At 38.6% G+C, this 15,893-nt stretch overlaps 1 protein-coding gene across 1 annotated transcript in view; it reads left to right on the top strand.

Annotated features, from left to right (window-relative positions):
• The window catches only part of AHI1 (Abelson helper integration site 1), a 168,118-nt gene that overhangs the window by 64,395 nt on the left and 87,830 nt on the right, over nucleotides 1-15,893 (top strand). The window contains 2 exon segments of the mRNA XM_070417742.1: nucleotides 3,143-3,339; nucleotides 9,451-9,565. Of these exon segments, the coding sequence (XP_070273843.1) occupies nucleotides 3,143-3,339; nucleotides 9,451-9,565 (312 nt within the window).

Below are 15,893 nucleotides of genomic sequence, written 5' to 3'. Positions count from 1 at the left end.
ACTTCCATCTAAGAACAGTAATTGGTATTAAGTAATGTGTGTCATTGAAAAGGTGATTATAAGCAGATCTTCTCCCTCAGTAATGTTCTCTAATACCATCATCAAGGTCAATATGGAAAAACACTAATTATTAAGCTAGTCTTCATTTAAAGTGTGTGAATGAAGTGGTACATGAATATAAAAATACAAATCCTAAAAATTTTTATATGTATCTCAAATTCATGGTTGGTAAAACCAATGTTGATAATTAAAAATTGATTAAAAATCACCCTTTTGTATATTATATTTTTGTTGTTGTATATTATATTGGTATTATAAACTGTTTTTCTTCCAATGAATAATACATTATGAGCAATTTTCCCATCATGATAATTATATTTCTACTAGAGGCCTAGTGCATGGCATTCGTGCACTGGGGAGGGAGGTCCCTCAGCCTGGCCTGCCCCGCCCTCGGGGTCCCTAGTGCTGCCTTGGAGGCAAGAGAGGCTCCCTCCACCGCCGCTGTGCTCACCAGCTGTGAGCCCGGCTTCTGGTTGAGTGGTGCTCCCCCTGTGGGAGAACATTAACCACCAGGGGGAAGCTCCTGTGTTGAGGGTCTGCCCCCTGGAAGTCAATGTGAGTCATAAACTGGTTGTTCTACCATTCGGTTAATTTGCATATTAGCCTTTTATTATATAAGATACATAATTTTAGTGGCTGAATTTCCTTTCATTAAATGAATACAAAATGTCTTGATTACTATAGCTTTACAATAAGACTTGAAGTCAGGTTGTGTACATTCCCTTTGATTTTTTTCAAAGTTGTTTTGGCTATTCTAGGTTTTTCATTGGATTTTTAGAATTTGACAGTTCCTCAAAAAATAACCTGCTGGAATTTTGAGTGGTATTACATTGAATATATGGATCCTTAGGAGAGAATTAACATCTTAACAATATTGACTGTTCCAACCATGACCACAATATATCTCTTTATATTTAGGTTCTTCAGTTTTTCTCAGTAGCATTATGTAGTTTTCAGTGTGCATATCCTTCACATGTTTCATCAGATATTTCCCAAAGTATGTCATATTTTTATGCCATAAATGGCATTTTTAAAAAATTTCTTTGTTTCTTTGCTTCTTGTATATAGAAATACAATTAATTTTTGTATGTTTATCATGTGTATTGAAATTTTGCTAAAGTCAGTTATTCCAGAGACTTATTTTTAAGATTCCATTCAGATTTTTTACACAAATGTGGGGCCAAGGCCTGAGAATGAATACCTCCTTCAGTTTTCTTCCTTACATTTTTCACTTGCCTCAGCATAGTCTTATCTCTGCATAGACAATCATATCTGTAAGGAAAGATAGCTTTGTTCCCTCTGGGTGTTGCCCATTTCTGGTAGTTTCAAGCAGGAGGGCATATCTGGTCCCTTTTGTTCTATTTTAGCCAGGGGTGAAAAAACTCGATTACCTGTCATTTGCTTTTTAATTTTTATTACTGCAGTTTTTTATTTTATTTTAATGAAGACTCTTTAAATGTTCAGATAGGAAAACTTGTCTATATTTTATGTTGGTGATTCTTAGTGTTTTCTGACTCATGCAGTCCTTTGATAGCTAATCTGATAAAAGTTATGGATCTGATTTCCAGAAACATTTACATATACACATTCATGTTTCTGTATGTAACTTCAAGAGTCTACAGAGTCTCTGAAGGCTCTTCTGTTAATTCCATATTATGAATCTTTGCTTTATTTTCAAGTCATGCTTAGAAATGCCTTTCATTAAGGAAATTGGTTTTTAAATGGTTACTTTATATTTTTTCTCCTTTGTATATATAGACAGACATTTAAATTTTTTCAAATGAACTTATTTTAAATGATAGATAATATATGTTGAAGCATCCTAAAAACCATAAAGTGCGACATAGATGGTGTTGTTTTCATCATCATCATCAAAAACTTACATCCTTTGAGTCAGCCATTCTGCTCTAGTGAATTAAATCCAAAGAAATAATTATTTAAGAAACAAATTAAATTATGAAAGTAATTGTTCACACATGATCTGTAATGAGGGAAAACAGAAAATATTGTAAATATTTAATAATAGAAAAATGCACAAATAAATTATGCTGCTTCATTAGATGTGATATTGTAAAGCTTTTTAAAATGATAATTATAGGCTCTGGCTGGGTAGTTCAGTTGGTTAAGGTATTGTCCTAGTATGACACGGTTGTGGGTTCTATTCCTGGACAAGGCACACATACAAGACTTAACCAGTAAATGCATAAATAAGTGGAACAACAAATCAATGTTTCTCTCTCTCTCTCCTCCCACCCTTCTCTCTCTTAAAAAAGTCAATAAAATAAATAAATAAAAATGGTAATTACATTGTTGTAGAAATATGAAAAGTATTTTCATTTAAATTGTTAAAATGTTAAATTACATTTACACCATGATATCTTACATAAAATGTATATACATATTAGAATTAGGAGGGATAGAGAAACGGTTTTCACCATTTTGCTTTAGGGAGATAGATTTGTGAAGTATTTTTTACATTTTATTTAATTCTGTTATAGTATGCCATTTTGTTGTGCTTGTTAATCCTCATGCAAGGATATTTTTTCTATTGATTTTTTGAGACATTGGAAGGGAGGGGTGAGACAGAAAGAAAGAAATATCGATATGAGAGAGACACATCCATTGGTTGCCTTCCAATATGCTCTGGGGCCAGGGATCAAGCCTACAGCCGAGGTATGTGCCCTTGACCAGAATCAAACCCACGACCCTTCAGTCCACAGGCTGACACTCTATCCACTGAGCCAAACCAGCTAGAATGCCTTTGATTTTGTGTATCATTTCTTTCTATACATATTTCAAATTAGGCTTCTATGAAATTGTTATATTTACCAGACCAAGATAGTGCATGGCTTTCAGGGCTCAATTATAATACTGCCTGGCTTGAAATAATCTGTGAAATTTCTTCTTTATGGTTTTATAATATTTAATAATTTTACATTTTGCCAGTCACGTTATCTTATTACCCAGTATTTGAAATGTATTGTGCAATTTCTTATTTATTTAATGCTACAATTAGGTGGCTTAATTATTTCATTACACTCTTGCTATTATAATTTGAACTAATATGGATTCATTTTTCTAGTTGCCCAGCAGGAGGCTGATACGTTAAACCGCTACAATGGAACATCTCCATTCCCCGGAATACACCAAAGTCAAGATGCCTTATGCATCTGTTCTAACATGCCTCAACAAGGCTCTTTTCAGATTGATGACTATGTCCACACAAAAGATTCTTCAATGAAGATGCAGCAAGTGATACAAAGACTCAATTCTGTCACAGTATGTTTATTTTATGCAGTTGAGAAGTTGGAATTTTTAAAACCATTTCTATCCTATTTTGCATTGTCATGCCAATAGTATTAATTGAATGAAGTTAGTTTACTTAAAACTAGGCTTTTTTTATAGTTCCTTTCTAGTACTTGTTATAAATTCACTAACTTCAGTAAACAGACTGAACTTAGGATAATCTATCATGTTTTCCTGACTTGATATCTCTGTAAAGACCAGCCTAGGATGTGTTTCTTTATTTAAAAATATCAGTGTGTGGCCCTGGCTGGTGTTGCTCAGTTGGTTGGAGCATCATCCCATGCACCAAAATATCCCTGGTTCAATTCCTGGTCAGGGCACATACCCAGGCTGCAGGTTTGGTACCCAGTAAGGGGGCATGTGGGAGGCAACCAATTGAGGTCTCTTTCTCACATTGATGTTTCTCTCTCTCTCTCTCTCTCTCTCTCTCTCTCTCTCTCCCCCCCTCCTCCCCGCCCACCCCTCTTCTTCCTTCTCTAAAAGTCAATTTAAAATATATCTATATATATAAAAGCTTAAGTGACTGTTATGATCGGCCAACTTAATGACCAGCAGACGCTCAATGCAGGAGCTGCCCCCTGGTGGTCAGTGCGCTCCCACAGCCAACCTCCCGCAGCCGGCCAACCTCTTGCATCCCCTCCCCCCAGTCGGCCTGCCCCGATCGCTGGCCAGGATGAGGGACCCCACCCATGCACGAATTCGTACACCGGCCTCTAGTATATAAAGGAATAGCCTTAGTATGCAAAAACAAAGAGAAATAGACTTCAACAAAGAACTGTATAAAAGAAACATGTACTTCCTAAAAAAGTAGATATGAATGTGTCATAAGCATATTTAAAAGTTCTATCTCACTACTAAGAAAAGAAGTACGTTAGAAACCAGGTATTGCCTATAAAACTAGAACATAGATAATGAAAATGAGGAGGAGGATGCTTGGTTAAAATTAGTGTAGTATTCTATTAGTGACAAATGACTAAAAAATCTTTCTCAAAGATAAGTGATAAAATGTATTGAGAAGCTTAAGTCCTTAACAATATTTATGATGTTTGACCTTAATAGTTCTTTTAGTTAGAATTAGTCTTGAGCTTCTTAAAGACGGACTGCAGGCTTGTGCCTTGCTGTGTTCTTACCTTTTGGCGCAGTGCCTGGCACTTAATAAATGTTATCCCTTTCCCTGCTCCTTTGATAGGCCTGTTGACCAGCTTTTGTTGCTGTCGTTGTTGACCAGTTTTAAACCATACATACAAGGAATTACATTGAGACACCATTAGTTCTGACTATACTTCCTTTTTCTCTCCTTTGCTTCTTTGAAAGTTAGAGAGTTGAAGGTATATCACAGCACAGATCACACTCCGGCCCTGGGTTTAGATTTAGTTGGAATATGGAGGAAATGCTTTTTGGTTGGCATATTATGCTACCCTTCACTAAGGAGTTAGGATGTTTTAATTAGAGATACAAGCCATTGAGGGGTTAGGCTGGGGAAAATGTGAGCAGGGATTTTAAAGGAGAGTAAGAATCTTCTAAGCAGAGACCAATTAGCAAACTGTTACAGAGTCCAAGAAAGGAGGTCAGCCTGGACTAGGGTGGTGTTAAAAGATAAACGGAGGCATACTGAACATTTTAAGAGTTTATTTGAGCAAAAGGCTATGTGAATTGGGCAGCAGCAAACGGGGAATGGTTAGATGGTTAAATGCGGCCCGCCTACAGGAACTGGGTAGATGTGAGCAAAGCAAAGAAATTACTAGTTAGCTCTTTGTGATTGGTTGTCCTTAGGTTCAGTTTTGTAACCTTGAGGCACTTACAGGACCAGACTTTGGTTTCTTATGGAGACTGTCGTGGCATTAGAGTTGTCTCAGTGTAAGAAAGAAGGCGAGCCCCCAAGTTCAGGGGTCCTGGTGGCACACACAGCACCCCCGCGAGCCAGGCAGCCAGGCAGCCAGGCAAGTTTCTCTGCGCCTGCAGGAGGGCACGCACACATGGTCTGGGATCCGCGCAGGCTGAGCAGGTGGGCCGCTCTGCTCCGCTTTTTAGTCCTGACGCACGTGACCAGTCCCCCGCTCTTGATTGGAGCTGAGGCTCACAGTCTTTCGTGATTGGCTAATTCAAAGGGAGGGGTTGGCCTTTGCTATTTCAAGATGGCGGCCCCCAAGGGAGCTGCCAGTCATGCGGCCAAAATGGTGGCTGCCTAAACTATTCTTTGACAGAAAAGATTACTTGCTTATTCTCACACTAAGTCTACCGGCATCCTTGTTTAATTAATTTTAACATTGGTAAAAGTGAAGATACAGGTCATAGATTTGGGATCTATTTGGGAAGTAGATTTGATACCATTGTAATAATACCATTGTAATAATCTGGTTACTATTTAACAGAAAAGGGTCAAAGGAGAGACCAGCCAATATAGGCATGCCATCCTTACGGCTTTGCCAGAAAGCCGCATTGAGCACTCCAGTCTGCGTCCCGCTGATGGAAGGGGAAGGGGCGGACAGAGTCAGTCAGGGCGCATGCCCAGTCAGGTGTGAGTGACATGCGGTGCTCGCTCCTCCGTCAGCTCCGCAGTGAGTCGGGACCAGTGTGGGGCGAAAATTACCTTTTGAGGCCCCGCATAAGTATATATAAAATGAATGTTATATCTCGCCCAAATGTTTTTAAATTTAATCACTAAAAAGGGACTACTTGTTAGCATGTTTTAACTTTTTTAACATTAAAATTATTCCCCTCCTAGAGAATTAGTATTTGCATATTTTGTGCAAAGGTGCTTATGCCCTGAAAAAGTAGGCAAAACAGTTTTGTAATGAACTTGGCAGAAGTTCAGGTGATCTCTTTCCCTTTTTCTCTATTGGGAATTTGATTAAATTTGTATGCTTTTAGTTTCCCCCAACATGGAGGTCGTAAACTGACGCTGGCAGACTGTGGTTTTGAATGAAGCAAGCAGAAAAGTGCGTTGTGAAAAGAGGGTAGATCGGTGTAGGGTAGACTATCTTAGCCAATCCTTCTGTTGTTGTAAAATTATTAAGCAATTCTTTTCCACAGCATGTATTTCAAAAATAGAGATTGCTTCACTCTTTACAATGGTCATTATTACTTTTCTTCCTCTATGAAGTAGTGAATATATGTAGGCTAACTTTGAAAATGAGCTCTAATTTCAAATCACTATACTATTTAGTTATCTCAGACCTTAAAAATGAATTATCTGCTTGATGTTGCCACTCATCCTGAACATTTGATAGTCTCTAAAGAAATGTGGCAGGAAAGAGCAGAATTAGCAAAAAAAAAAAAAAATGCTTTAGGAAGAACATATAATTGTAGATTATATGTTGGTTTTTTTAACAGCATTTTATTTAAAAAGTGTGACAAGTCTTTCTGTTTGAGTGGAAGCATTTAAGTATCCTATTCCAGGCTTCCTGGTGTTCTTTTTATTTTAGCACGAGTAAGTTTCTGAAGAGGAAGATTGAAGCCTGTGTGTGTGTATGTCCCCAGAATACACCTGTTCTTTTGTACCAGATTTCAAAATGCATTGTTTGCCATGTGGGATAGATATTTTCAAGAACACAGAAGTAAAACTGAAAAATGATTCTAAAAAGAGAAGTGGACTAAAGAATTAAGTGATAAATATGTCATTTTGTGTATAGTAGTTTCATTTAAAAGTATAGCTCTCTGAAAAATTTACTGCATCATCATACTGCATTGCAGGTATCTCATTACTCTTCTAGTGATGTTATTAGCTAATATTTATATAGCACTTGCAGAGCACTTTATAATTTTCCTTTGCCAACATACTCTATTTAATCCATTGCTTTTATTTTCTTTTTTAAAGTGTTTTATTGATTTTTAAAGAGAGAGGAATGGAGAGAGAAAGAAGCATCAGTTGGCCGCCTCCTGCACACCACCCACCGAGGATCGAGCTGAAATCCTGGCATGTGCCCTGACCGGGAATCGAAGTGGCAACCTGTTGGTAAATGGGACGACACCCACCAACTGAGCCACACCTCCAGGACTAATCCATCTCTTCTCTAATGTTACTTAGTGCTCTATGGTTAGCATATGTGACTAGCTCTCTATCCAGTTCATCTTTATTGCTTCCACAGCACATTCCCATTGAAGCACACATACTACTTTTATTATCTCCATTTAAAGATGGAAAACAAAGCTAAAAAATGTTAGATGATTTCATTGTTATCTTAGGTATGATATTAATATAAATAGTCAACTTTAATTTTGATCAGCATTTGATAATGGCTCCTGCCCAGCTGTCATGGCTCAGTGGTTGAGCATCGACCTAGGAACCAGGAGGTCACAGTTTGATTCCAGGTCAGGTCAGGGCACATGCCCAGTTTGCAGGCTTGATCCCCAGTGGCTGGTGTGCAAGAGGCAGCTCATCGATCAATGATGATTCTCTCTCATCATTGATGTTTATATATCTCTCTCCCTCTTCTTTTCTCTCTGAAATCAATTTAAAAATATTTTTTTCAATGGCTCCTCATCAAATTCTTTAAATTTTTTTCATATTTATTTTTTAACAGATGGAGAGAAAGGGGGAGGGGGAGAGAGAGTGAGGGAGAGAGAGAGAGAGAGAGAGAAAGAGAGAGAGAGAGAAACATCTGTTATTCCACTTATGCATTCATTGTTGCTGCTTGTACGTGCTGTGACCGGGAATCAAACCTGAAACCTTTTGGTGTATGGGATGACACTCCACCTGCCCGGGGCCTGATAGAATTTTTAAAGCTGGATCATTTTTTAGTACTGATGTGGTATTTGACCTGATCTAACTACTTTGAAAAATATTTTTCTCTTTTATGAGATGATATCATAAGAGTTTAGAAACTTTAAGACTATATTATTATATGGTCTTAATTAGTTGACTATTTTGCCAACTATGTAAATAGCTCTTTGCCTCAAGAGAAAATCTTAATCTAAGAAATACCATTTGCTATCACTTTGAAAGAAGAGAAGTGTTTACAAATAATGAGTCAGATAAAGGGCGTGTAACCACAATCAACTATGTAATACAAAACATCAAAAGGGGATTTTTAAATGCTTATACAGGGAAGTCTTCTGTGTGGTTTGATCATTTTTAAGAAAAGTGAGAAAAAGCCAGCTATTTTCATGTACAAAGATTTATATACCATAAGCTATCATTTAACGTTTTGTTAATTCATAAATTATATTTTGTCAGTAAAATTAGAAATTCAAACTTTCAGATTTTTCAAAATTAGATCACATTTTCTTGTGATTTTGAAAGTGATAAAAATAATAAAGATATAATGAATAATTTATTAATAATGAACAAAACTAGGTCATTGCCAAAATTGTAAGTTATAAGATGAATTTGCTAATAAACATTTAATACATTTTTGTGAGCTATTCTTATTTTCCTACTATAGCTGAAGTTATACTATCATACTTTTATGATTTCATTTCTGTGAGACCATTTTACTCAGATAATCAGGTTTTTTGTTTTATGGAACATGGTTTTTGTTTCAGAAGTATTGCTTGATCATTTCTTTAATGTTGTTTTTAAATAGCGTCTTAAGAATAAGGTTTTTCGATGCAGTGGAAATTGTTTCACTTGGCAGGTTAGGTTGCAGCTGTGTTATCTATGTCACCATGATGTATATAAACAAGAATATTACAGGTGTTTTCTGTGCAGGCTTTTTAAAAGGAAGTACCTGCATTTCACAAAATGCTAGAGAAATGTGGGTCTGAAACTTTTTAACTCTTTCTTAATTGAAAGCTATTAAGGAGTCACTTTTTTTTTTTTGCATTTCTTTGTATAACTCTTAAGACCACTCCATTTTGCGTTATGAATAATGTCAGTTCCATGATAAGCTAACTTGTTTTATTTAATAAGGTTGGTTTACTTTAATATAGTTATACTTTCATTGCCATTGTTTTCCTTCCTTGATAAAAATACTATTCTGTTTTGTAAACTTTGAAAATCAAGCATATAAGTCATTACCACTCCCTTTCACCTACCATATGTCATGGTTTGCATCGTACTAGTAAGCAAATCTTTCTCATACAGCTTTTGCATCAGTAACCCAGGAAATTACGCTTTTGTCTGATTTGCCTTTCCTATTACAGGTCAACAAAAATCTCTCGTTTACTTCAACATCAGCCTCCTTACAACAGTCGAAGTTAAACGAGTCAGACTTGCTGGACACGCAGCCTCTGCGTCAGTTTGGTTTTGCTCAGACTGGTGAGCCCCTTTCTTATGACTGACCTTTTAGATGTTCACATGCTATTTTCTTCATGAATGTTGTTTATTTCATTTTAGAAATATAGCTCATAGCATTGTAATGGTCTGTTTTCACACTTGAATTATATTCTAGCATCTTTTTTTTCTTCAAAAATCACTGAAGTTATTTCTAAAGCAAATTTGAATGTGGTAACTTTAATAGTAAATACTCTCAACCTCTATTCCATAGAACAGATAACAAAACTAAAAATAGAAAAACATATGAGTTTTAAACATGTATACTATTAAATCTGATTCTGTTTTCCTTAGGTAAAAGAACCATAATTGACTTTTTAAATTATAATTGACTTCAAGGAATTCAAGGTAAAATGTGTTTGGGCAGAAACAGGCTCCAACCTGTCAGTGATACCATGTTTCTTCAAAGCTGGCAAATTAATAAGATATGCAAAGAAGCTAGTTGTAAAAATCTACATGAATCACTGAGTTAAGATGAACTATACAATGCAAATTTTTAGGCTAATGTTTTAAAATAATTTGAATAAGGTTTTCAAAGGACATCAAAGATAAAGCATTTATGTGAGAATGTGACTTTGTGGATGGAAAGATGCCTGTTTCTATTCACTAGCTATATGTTTTTGACAGTATTTTGTATATTACTGAGTTGTTTTAAAAATTGAGGCAACTGAGAAAACCTAATTATCTTCAACAAAAAGATTATAATAAGAAACTTTGGCTTGAAAAGATTGATATAATTTACTTAGAAATTTGGGGACAATGTTACTTTTCTAGTGTGAAAGTGTTTGCAGTTTACATATACAAGTTATTTTAATAATGCTTTATAAGTTACATATTATGGTGGAAAAATATTTGGATCAAGAATTCTTATGTTCACTCCTGGCTGTGCCTTTTATTATAACTTATTACCTGTGAACCTAAGAATCTTCACTTGGAAAGTAGAAATGATATTTACATTACATTCTGTTGAAGTTCAAATTACATAGCACATATGAAACACTTTGTAAGCATAAGGCACTATACAAATATAACATTCTTAAATTGTAAACTAGATGAGTATATGTAAGCTAGCTTTGAAAATACGTTGCGTTCTAATTTCAAATCAGTATAATGATTAAGTTATCCCAAACAATTAGCAATTTAAAATTTTAAGTTTGTAATGTTCCAGATATCTGCCAGAATTTGGAGCAAAGTGCTGGTCCTTCTTATGTATAGTGGGGGGCACACCATTACTCTCCCTGTAGACTCCTTCTCTGCACCCTAACTAGATACTTGGTTTGGTTTTCAGACCATGTCATTTTAATGAGTAGGAGGGAGAGAATCTGTTTCTACCACTTGATCTCTATCATTTTTCTCCTGAATCTACAATTCTTCTGGGAACAAATTTTTCATTCCACACTTTAGGATTAAAGGCATGGAAGGGAAATGTTTGGTTGAGTTAATGTATTAAAATTCATTCAAGTAGTGTCTTAAGTTTGTCAGCCTACAAGGTGTAGATGATAGATATAAAATTCTTTTCTGTAAAGGGAAAGGGAAGAGAGGATAGATAGGAAGGCCTTTGAAATGGAAGAGGGATTACCAGTGGGACAGATAAAGAATAAAGAAAAAGGATAAGAGGAAAGCTGGGTATGATAAAGACAAGCCTTACAAGCTTCACCATTGTACATAGGATTGGCTCCGCTTGCCTTCAGTTTTTTCTGGCCAAATAGGCTTTGCATTGGGGTATTTATGTCATGCATGCCCCTCCATGTGTCCTCTACCTCAGAAGCATTACGATTAGGCCATGTTATATCCATGACAGTACTTCACTTGATTTTGTTTTAGTTGTTAATATGCCTGACCTCATTTTAAGGCATATCCTTCCTATAAAATTTATTGATATATCACTGCATAGAAAAGTTATAAAAGCAGAATAAGTAATTTGTTGCAAAATTGCCAAATTAATCAATTTTATTCATGAAAAAGCCAATCTTCTCATGGGGGAAATCTTGCACTAGGAAATAGATGAACTAATTTCTACAACTGACTTCATTTCTAAATGATTATAGAGTGTTGAACAATTTCTTTAGGCCTCAAGTTTTCTTATCCCTACAGGTAAATAAGGGTTCTGGGTTTTGTGAGTTTCTCTCTTTAAAATTCTGTGATGCTAATTAGTAGTCAAACCAGTTTTAAAAGGGGATAAATAGCTGTGTTCTCAACTCTACAAATAATCTATTAGAATCTGAAATATCTATATATCTATATATCTATATAGATATATAGATATATAGATATCGATATCTATATAGATATATAGATATATATATGGTTAATATGCAATGTGTCCCCTTGGGAGTTCGACTGGGAGAACGGGAGTTCGATCGCTCACTGTAATGTGCGCTGACCACCAGGAGACGGCATGGAACATGGTGGGTGACCAGCAAGTGGCAGGGCACTGAGGGAAGGAGGAGGTGGGGAGGCAGGGAGCCTGATCAGTCCTGATCTCCAGCCAGGCCTAGGGACCCTACCCATGCATGAATTTCGTGCACCGGGCCTCTAGTAGGATTATAAAAACAAAGAATATAGATAGGTTTTTAGTAAGATTTTCATTTTTGAACATCAATCTAAATATTCAAGTGATATCTGTAGATGTTTGGCTTTGTACAGTATAAATAAAAGCTATTTACATAGAGCTAGCCCACTATCCATCTTCCTAGAGGCTTACAATCAGGAGTTGAGAGGGACCTGGAGAGTAATATGCTAAGTGAAATGAGTCAGTCAGAAGAAGACAAGTATCACATGATTTCACTTAAATGTGGAATCCAATGAACAAAATAAACTGACAAACAAATTAGATCCAGAGACATAGAAGCATGCAACTGACTGAGGATCTTCAGAGGGAATGGGCATCGGTGGGGGTAGGGGGGTGGGGAGGTCAACCAAGGAATCTATATGCATATGTGAATAACCCATGGACACAGACTATAGTGGGGTGAAGGCCTGGGGAGGGGAAGGGAGTGGGAAGGACAGGGTCAATGTGGGGAAAAAGGGGGATATATGTACTGTCAACAATAAAGATAAATTTTAAAAAGCAGGGGTTGATTGTGTGTGTGTGTGTGTGTGTGTGTGTGTGTGTGTGTGTGTTTATATGCTAGAAGGAAGGTGGGTTTATGGTCTGTGGTCTGTTGTAACTATTATTGACCTTATTCAGAGTGAGTTCTAGATAGTGTAAACTGCTAATAAAGTATTTTCTTCCCTGGTTTGTATTTGTAAGAGTTTCTAGAATATTACCTTTATTCATTCTAAAATTAAGTGACTACTTTGTTTAAAGCCCTCATCTAAGAATGTGGACTAACTATTACAGTCTGCCCTCAGGAAGCTTACAGTAACTGGGGAGACAAGTGAGATTGCAGCAAATTATTTCTGAGTGAGATAAGTTCTGAAATCATAGTGTAAACACAGTGTCACTGAATAAAGAGGGATAGAGCAACTAAGAGTTTCTCAGACTTTACAAGCCCAAACAGAACTCTTGATTTCCTGCCCCTAAAACCCTTCCTTTCACTTCTACTTCCCCTGCCACACTCCAGCTCTTCCCAATCTGAGCACATTTAGCCAGTTGTTTAGGAAAACTAGGAGTCATTCCTGATTCCTCTTCTTCCCTCCACTTTCTCGCTTCCACTCTTGTCTCTTAGCTTATTCTCCCCATGGGAGCCAACACATTTCTTTGGAAGCTGAATTAGATCATGTGACTACCCTGCTTAAATGGCTGTCACAATTAGAATGGGTTCCAGAGTCCTTACCCTGTCTTTTAAAACCTTCCATGGCCTTGCCTTTGTCTTCCTCATAGGCCTCATCAGCAAGTGGGGTTTCAGGAGAGCCCACAGAGCCAAGAAGCAGGTAACCAAGCACACACGCCTGGCAGAGCTTGGCATAGAGTCTTAGTTTAGCTGGAGGAAATGGTGAGATAGATGTGTTAGGAAAAACTGAGTCTGCAAAGGTAGATTGGGTCAAATTGTGCCCTCCTGAGGAATTCACATTTTATTCTCTAAAAAAATAGACTCTCCAAAGGTATGAGTATGAAAGAGATGATAAAATGTATTTTTTAAAAATATAGCTGCTGCCCTGGTCAGGTTGCTTAGTTGACTGGAGCATTGTCCCATGCACCAAAAAGGTTGCGAGTTCAATTCCTCATTGGGGCACATATGGGAGGCAACCAATTGATGTTTCTTTCTCACATCAATATTTCTCTTTCTCCCTTCTTCTCTCTCTAAAAATCAATTTAAAAATCATATCCTTGGATGAGGATTTTAAAAAATATATACTAGTATACAACTGGTATCTCAATGAGGGGTGGGATAGAGAGAAAAAATCTGGATACAGCTTTTAAGAGATACTTTAGAACTGTTCATTAGGCTGTCACTATCTTAATTAGAAAATAATACATCTGTTAATCCTATTAAAAACAAAACTACATCTATTGTAATTTGTATAAGAAAGAAAATTATATAATTTTATTTTCTAAATATCTACACTAATAAAAGAGAAACATGGTAATTAGCATACGACCGCTACCCTTTTCATTGGCTAATCTGTGAGTATATGCAAATTAACTGTCAGCCAAGATGGCGGCCGGCAGCCAGGCAGCTGAGAACAGGATGCTTGGTTGCCCCTGCGATAGAGGAAACCAAGGTTCCCGCCTGCAGCTGCGGGGCTCTGAGCTCCTGAAGTAACAGCTCCAAAAGATACAATGTTTCAATTATAGAAGCTAAAAGATGGTGGTTAATCTGCATACTCAGGCTCCAAGCTGTAGAGCAGAGAGGCCTCACTGCCCGGGGATCAGCGGAGCCGAGAGGCCTCCAGGCCCCGGGATCAGCGGAGCCGAGAGGCCTCCCGGCCCCAGGATCAGTGGAGCCCAGAGACCTCCCGGCCCCGGAATCAGCAGAGCTGAAAGGCCTCCGGGCCCCGGGATCAGCGGAGCCGAGAGGCCTCCCGGCCCCAGGATCAGTGGAGCCCAGAGACCTCCCGGCCCCGGAATCAGCAGAGCTGAAAGGCCTCCCGGCCCCGGGATCAGTGGAGCTGAGAGGCCTCCCAGCCCCGGGATCAGCGGAGCCAAGAGGCCTCCCGGCCCCGGGATCAGCGGAGCCGAGAGGCCTCCTGGCCTGGGATCAGCGGAGCCTGATGGAAGCCCTGTGTGTTTATGCACCATGGGGGTGCAGAGGTCCTGTCCTAGGCAGAGGCCTATGGTGAAATTTTCGACTCTGAGAAGCAGCCTACAGGCTGGAAGGCGGCTCCTCTGACCTCAGTGCTGGAGAAGACCATTGGGCAGAAAACTAAAGAAACCGATTTTACATCATTTCCCAGGTGTAGAACAGTTGGCATGTAAGCCCCTGACCAGTGCCCAGCCTCTCCTCTGTCAGTCTGTCTCACTCTTAGGTACCATGTTCTTTGTTCTGTCTTAACTGCAACTCATTTTTAAACTAGATTGCTTTTAAAAGAAGACTAAATAAAGTTTCCTGCTGGGGTTGCTGGGGGCCTGATAGAAGACACAAACACGCAATGGAGGGCCTGTACCCAGCAGCCCCAAGGCCCGCCACCTTGGTGCAGGGGCTGCTGGGGGTATCAGAGACACAAACCCGCAGGCCCGGCACCCAGCAGACCCAAGGCCTTCGTGGCAGCACTAAGGAGCAGCAAGCCAAGCGGTAGGAAGCAGCAAGCAGGTGGGCAGTAACGAGGGAGAGGTCCCGGACTGCAAGAGGGCACATGCTGGGCTAAGGGACCCCCCACCCATCCCCAGTGTACGGATTTCGTGCACCGGGCCTCTAGTCCTATATAATAAAAGGCTAATATGCAAATCGACCAAACGGCGAAACAACTGGTCACTATGACATGCACTGATCACCAGGGGACAGACTTTCCATGCAGGAGCTCAGCCAGAAGCCAGGCTCATGGCTGGCGAGTGCAGCAGTGGTGGCAGGAGCCTCTCCCGCCTCTGAAGCAGTGCTAATGATGTCCGACTACTGGTTGAGAATGTCTGACTGCCAGGAGGGTGGGGGTCGTGGGAGCAGGCCTAAGCCGGCAGTTGGACATCCCCTGAGGGCTCCCAGACTGCGAGAGGGCACAGGCTGGGCTGAGGGACTCCCCCTCAAATGCACGAATCTTGTGCACTGGGCCTCTAGTACTTTAATAAAGCTAGGGAAAAAGGAAAGAAAATTGTAATTTTAACATTTTACATTAAATTGTAATTTATAGCTTATAACGTGTCAGCATGTAGTGAACATGCTATACTATATCTTCAGTGAATTCAGCAAGTTCTCTGCAGAGGAATTTTGTTCTG

Source organism: Myotis yumanensis, unplaced genomic scaffold, assembly GCF_028538775.1.
Source record: "Myotis yumanensis isolate MYYU_CA2020_CCGP unplaced genomic scaffold, mMyoYum1.0.hap1 SCAF_6, whole genome shotgun sequence".
Taxonomy (NCBI): Eukaryota; Metazoa; Chordata; class Mammalia; order Chiroptera; family Vespertilionidae; genus Myotis; species Myotis yumanensis.
The sequence above is the reverse complement of the archived record's forward strand: the minus strand, read 5'-3'. Positions and strand labels throughout refer to the sequence as shown.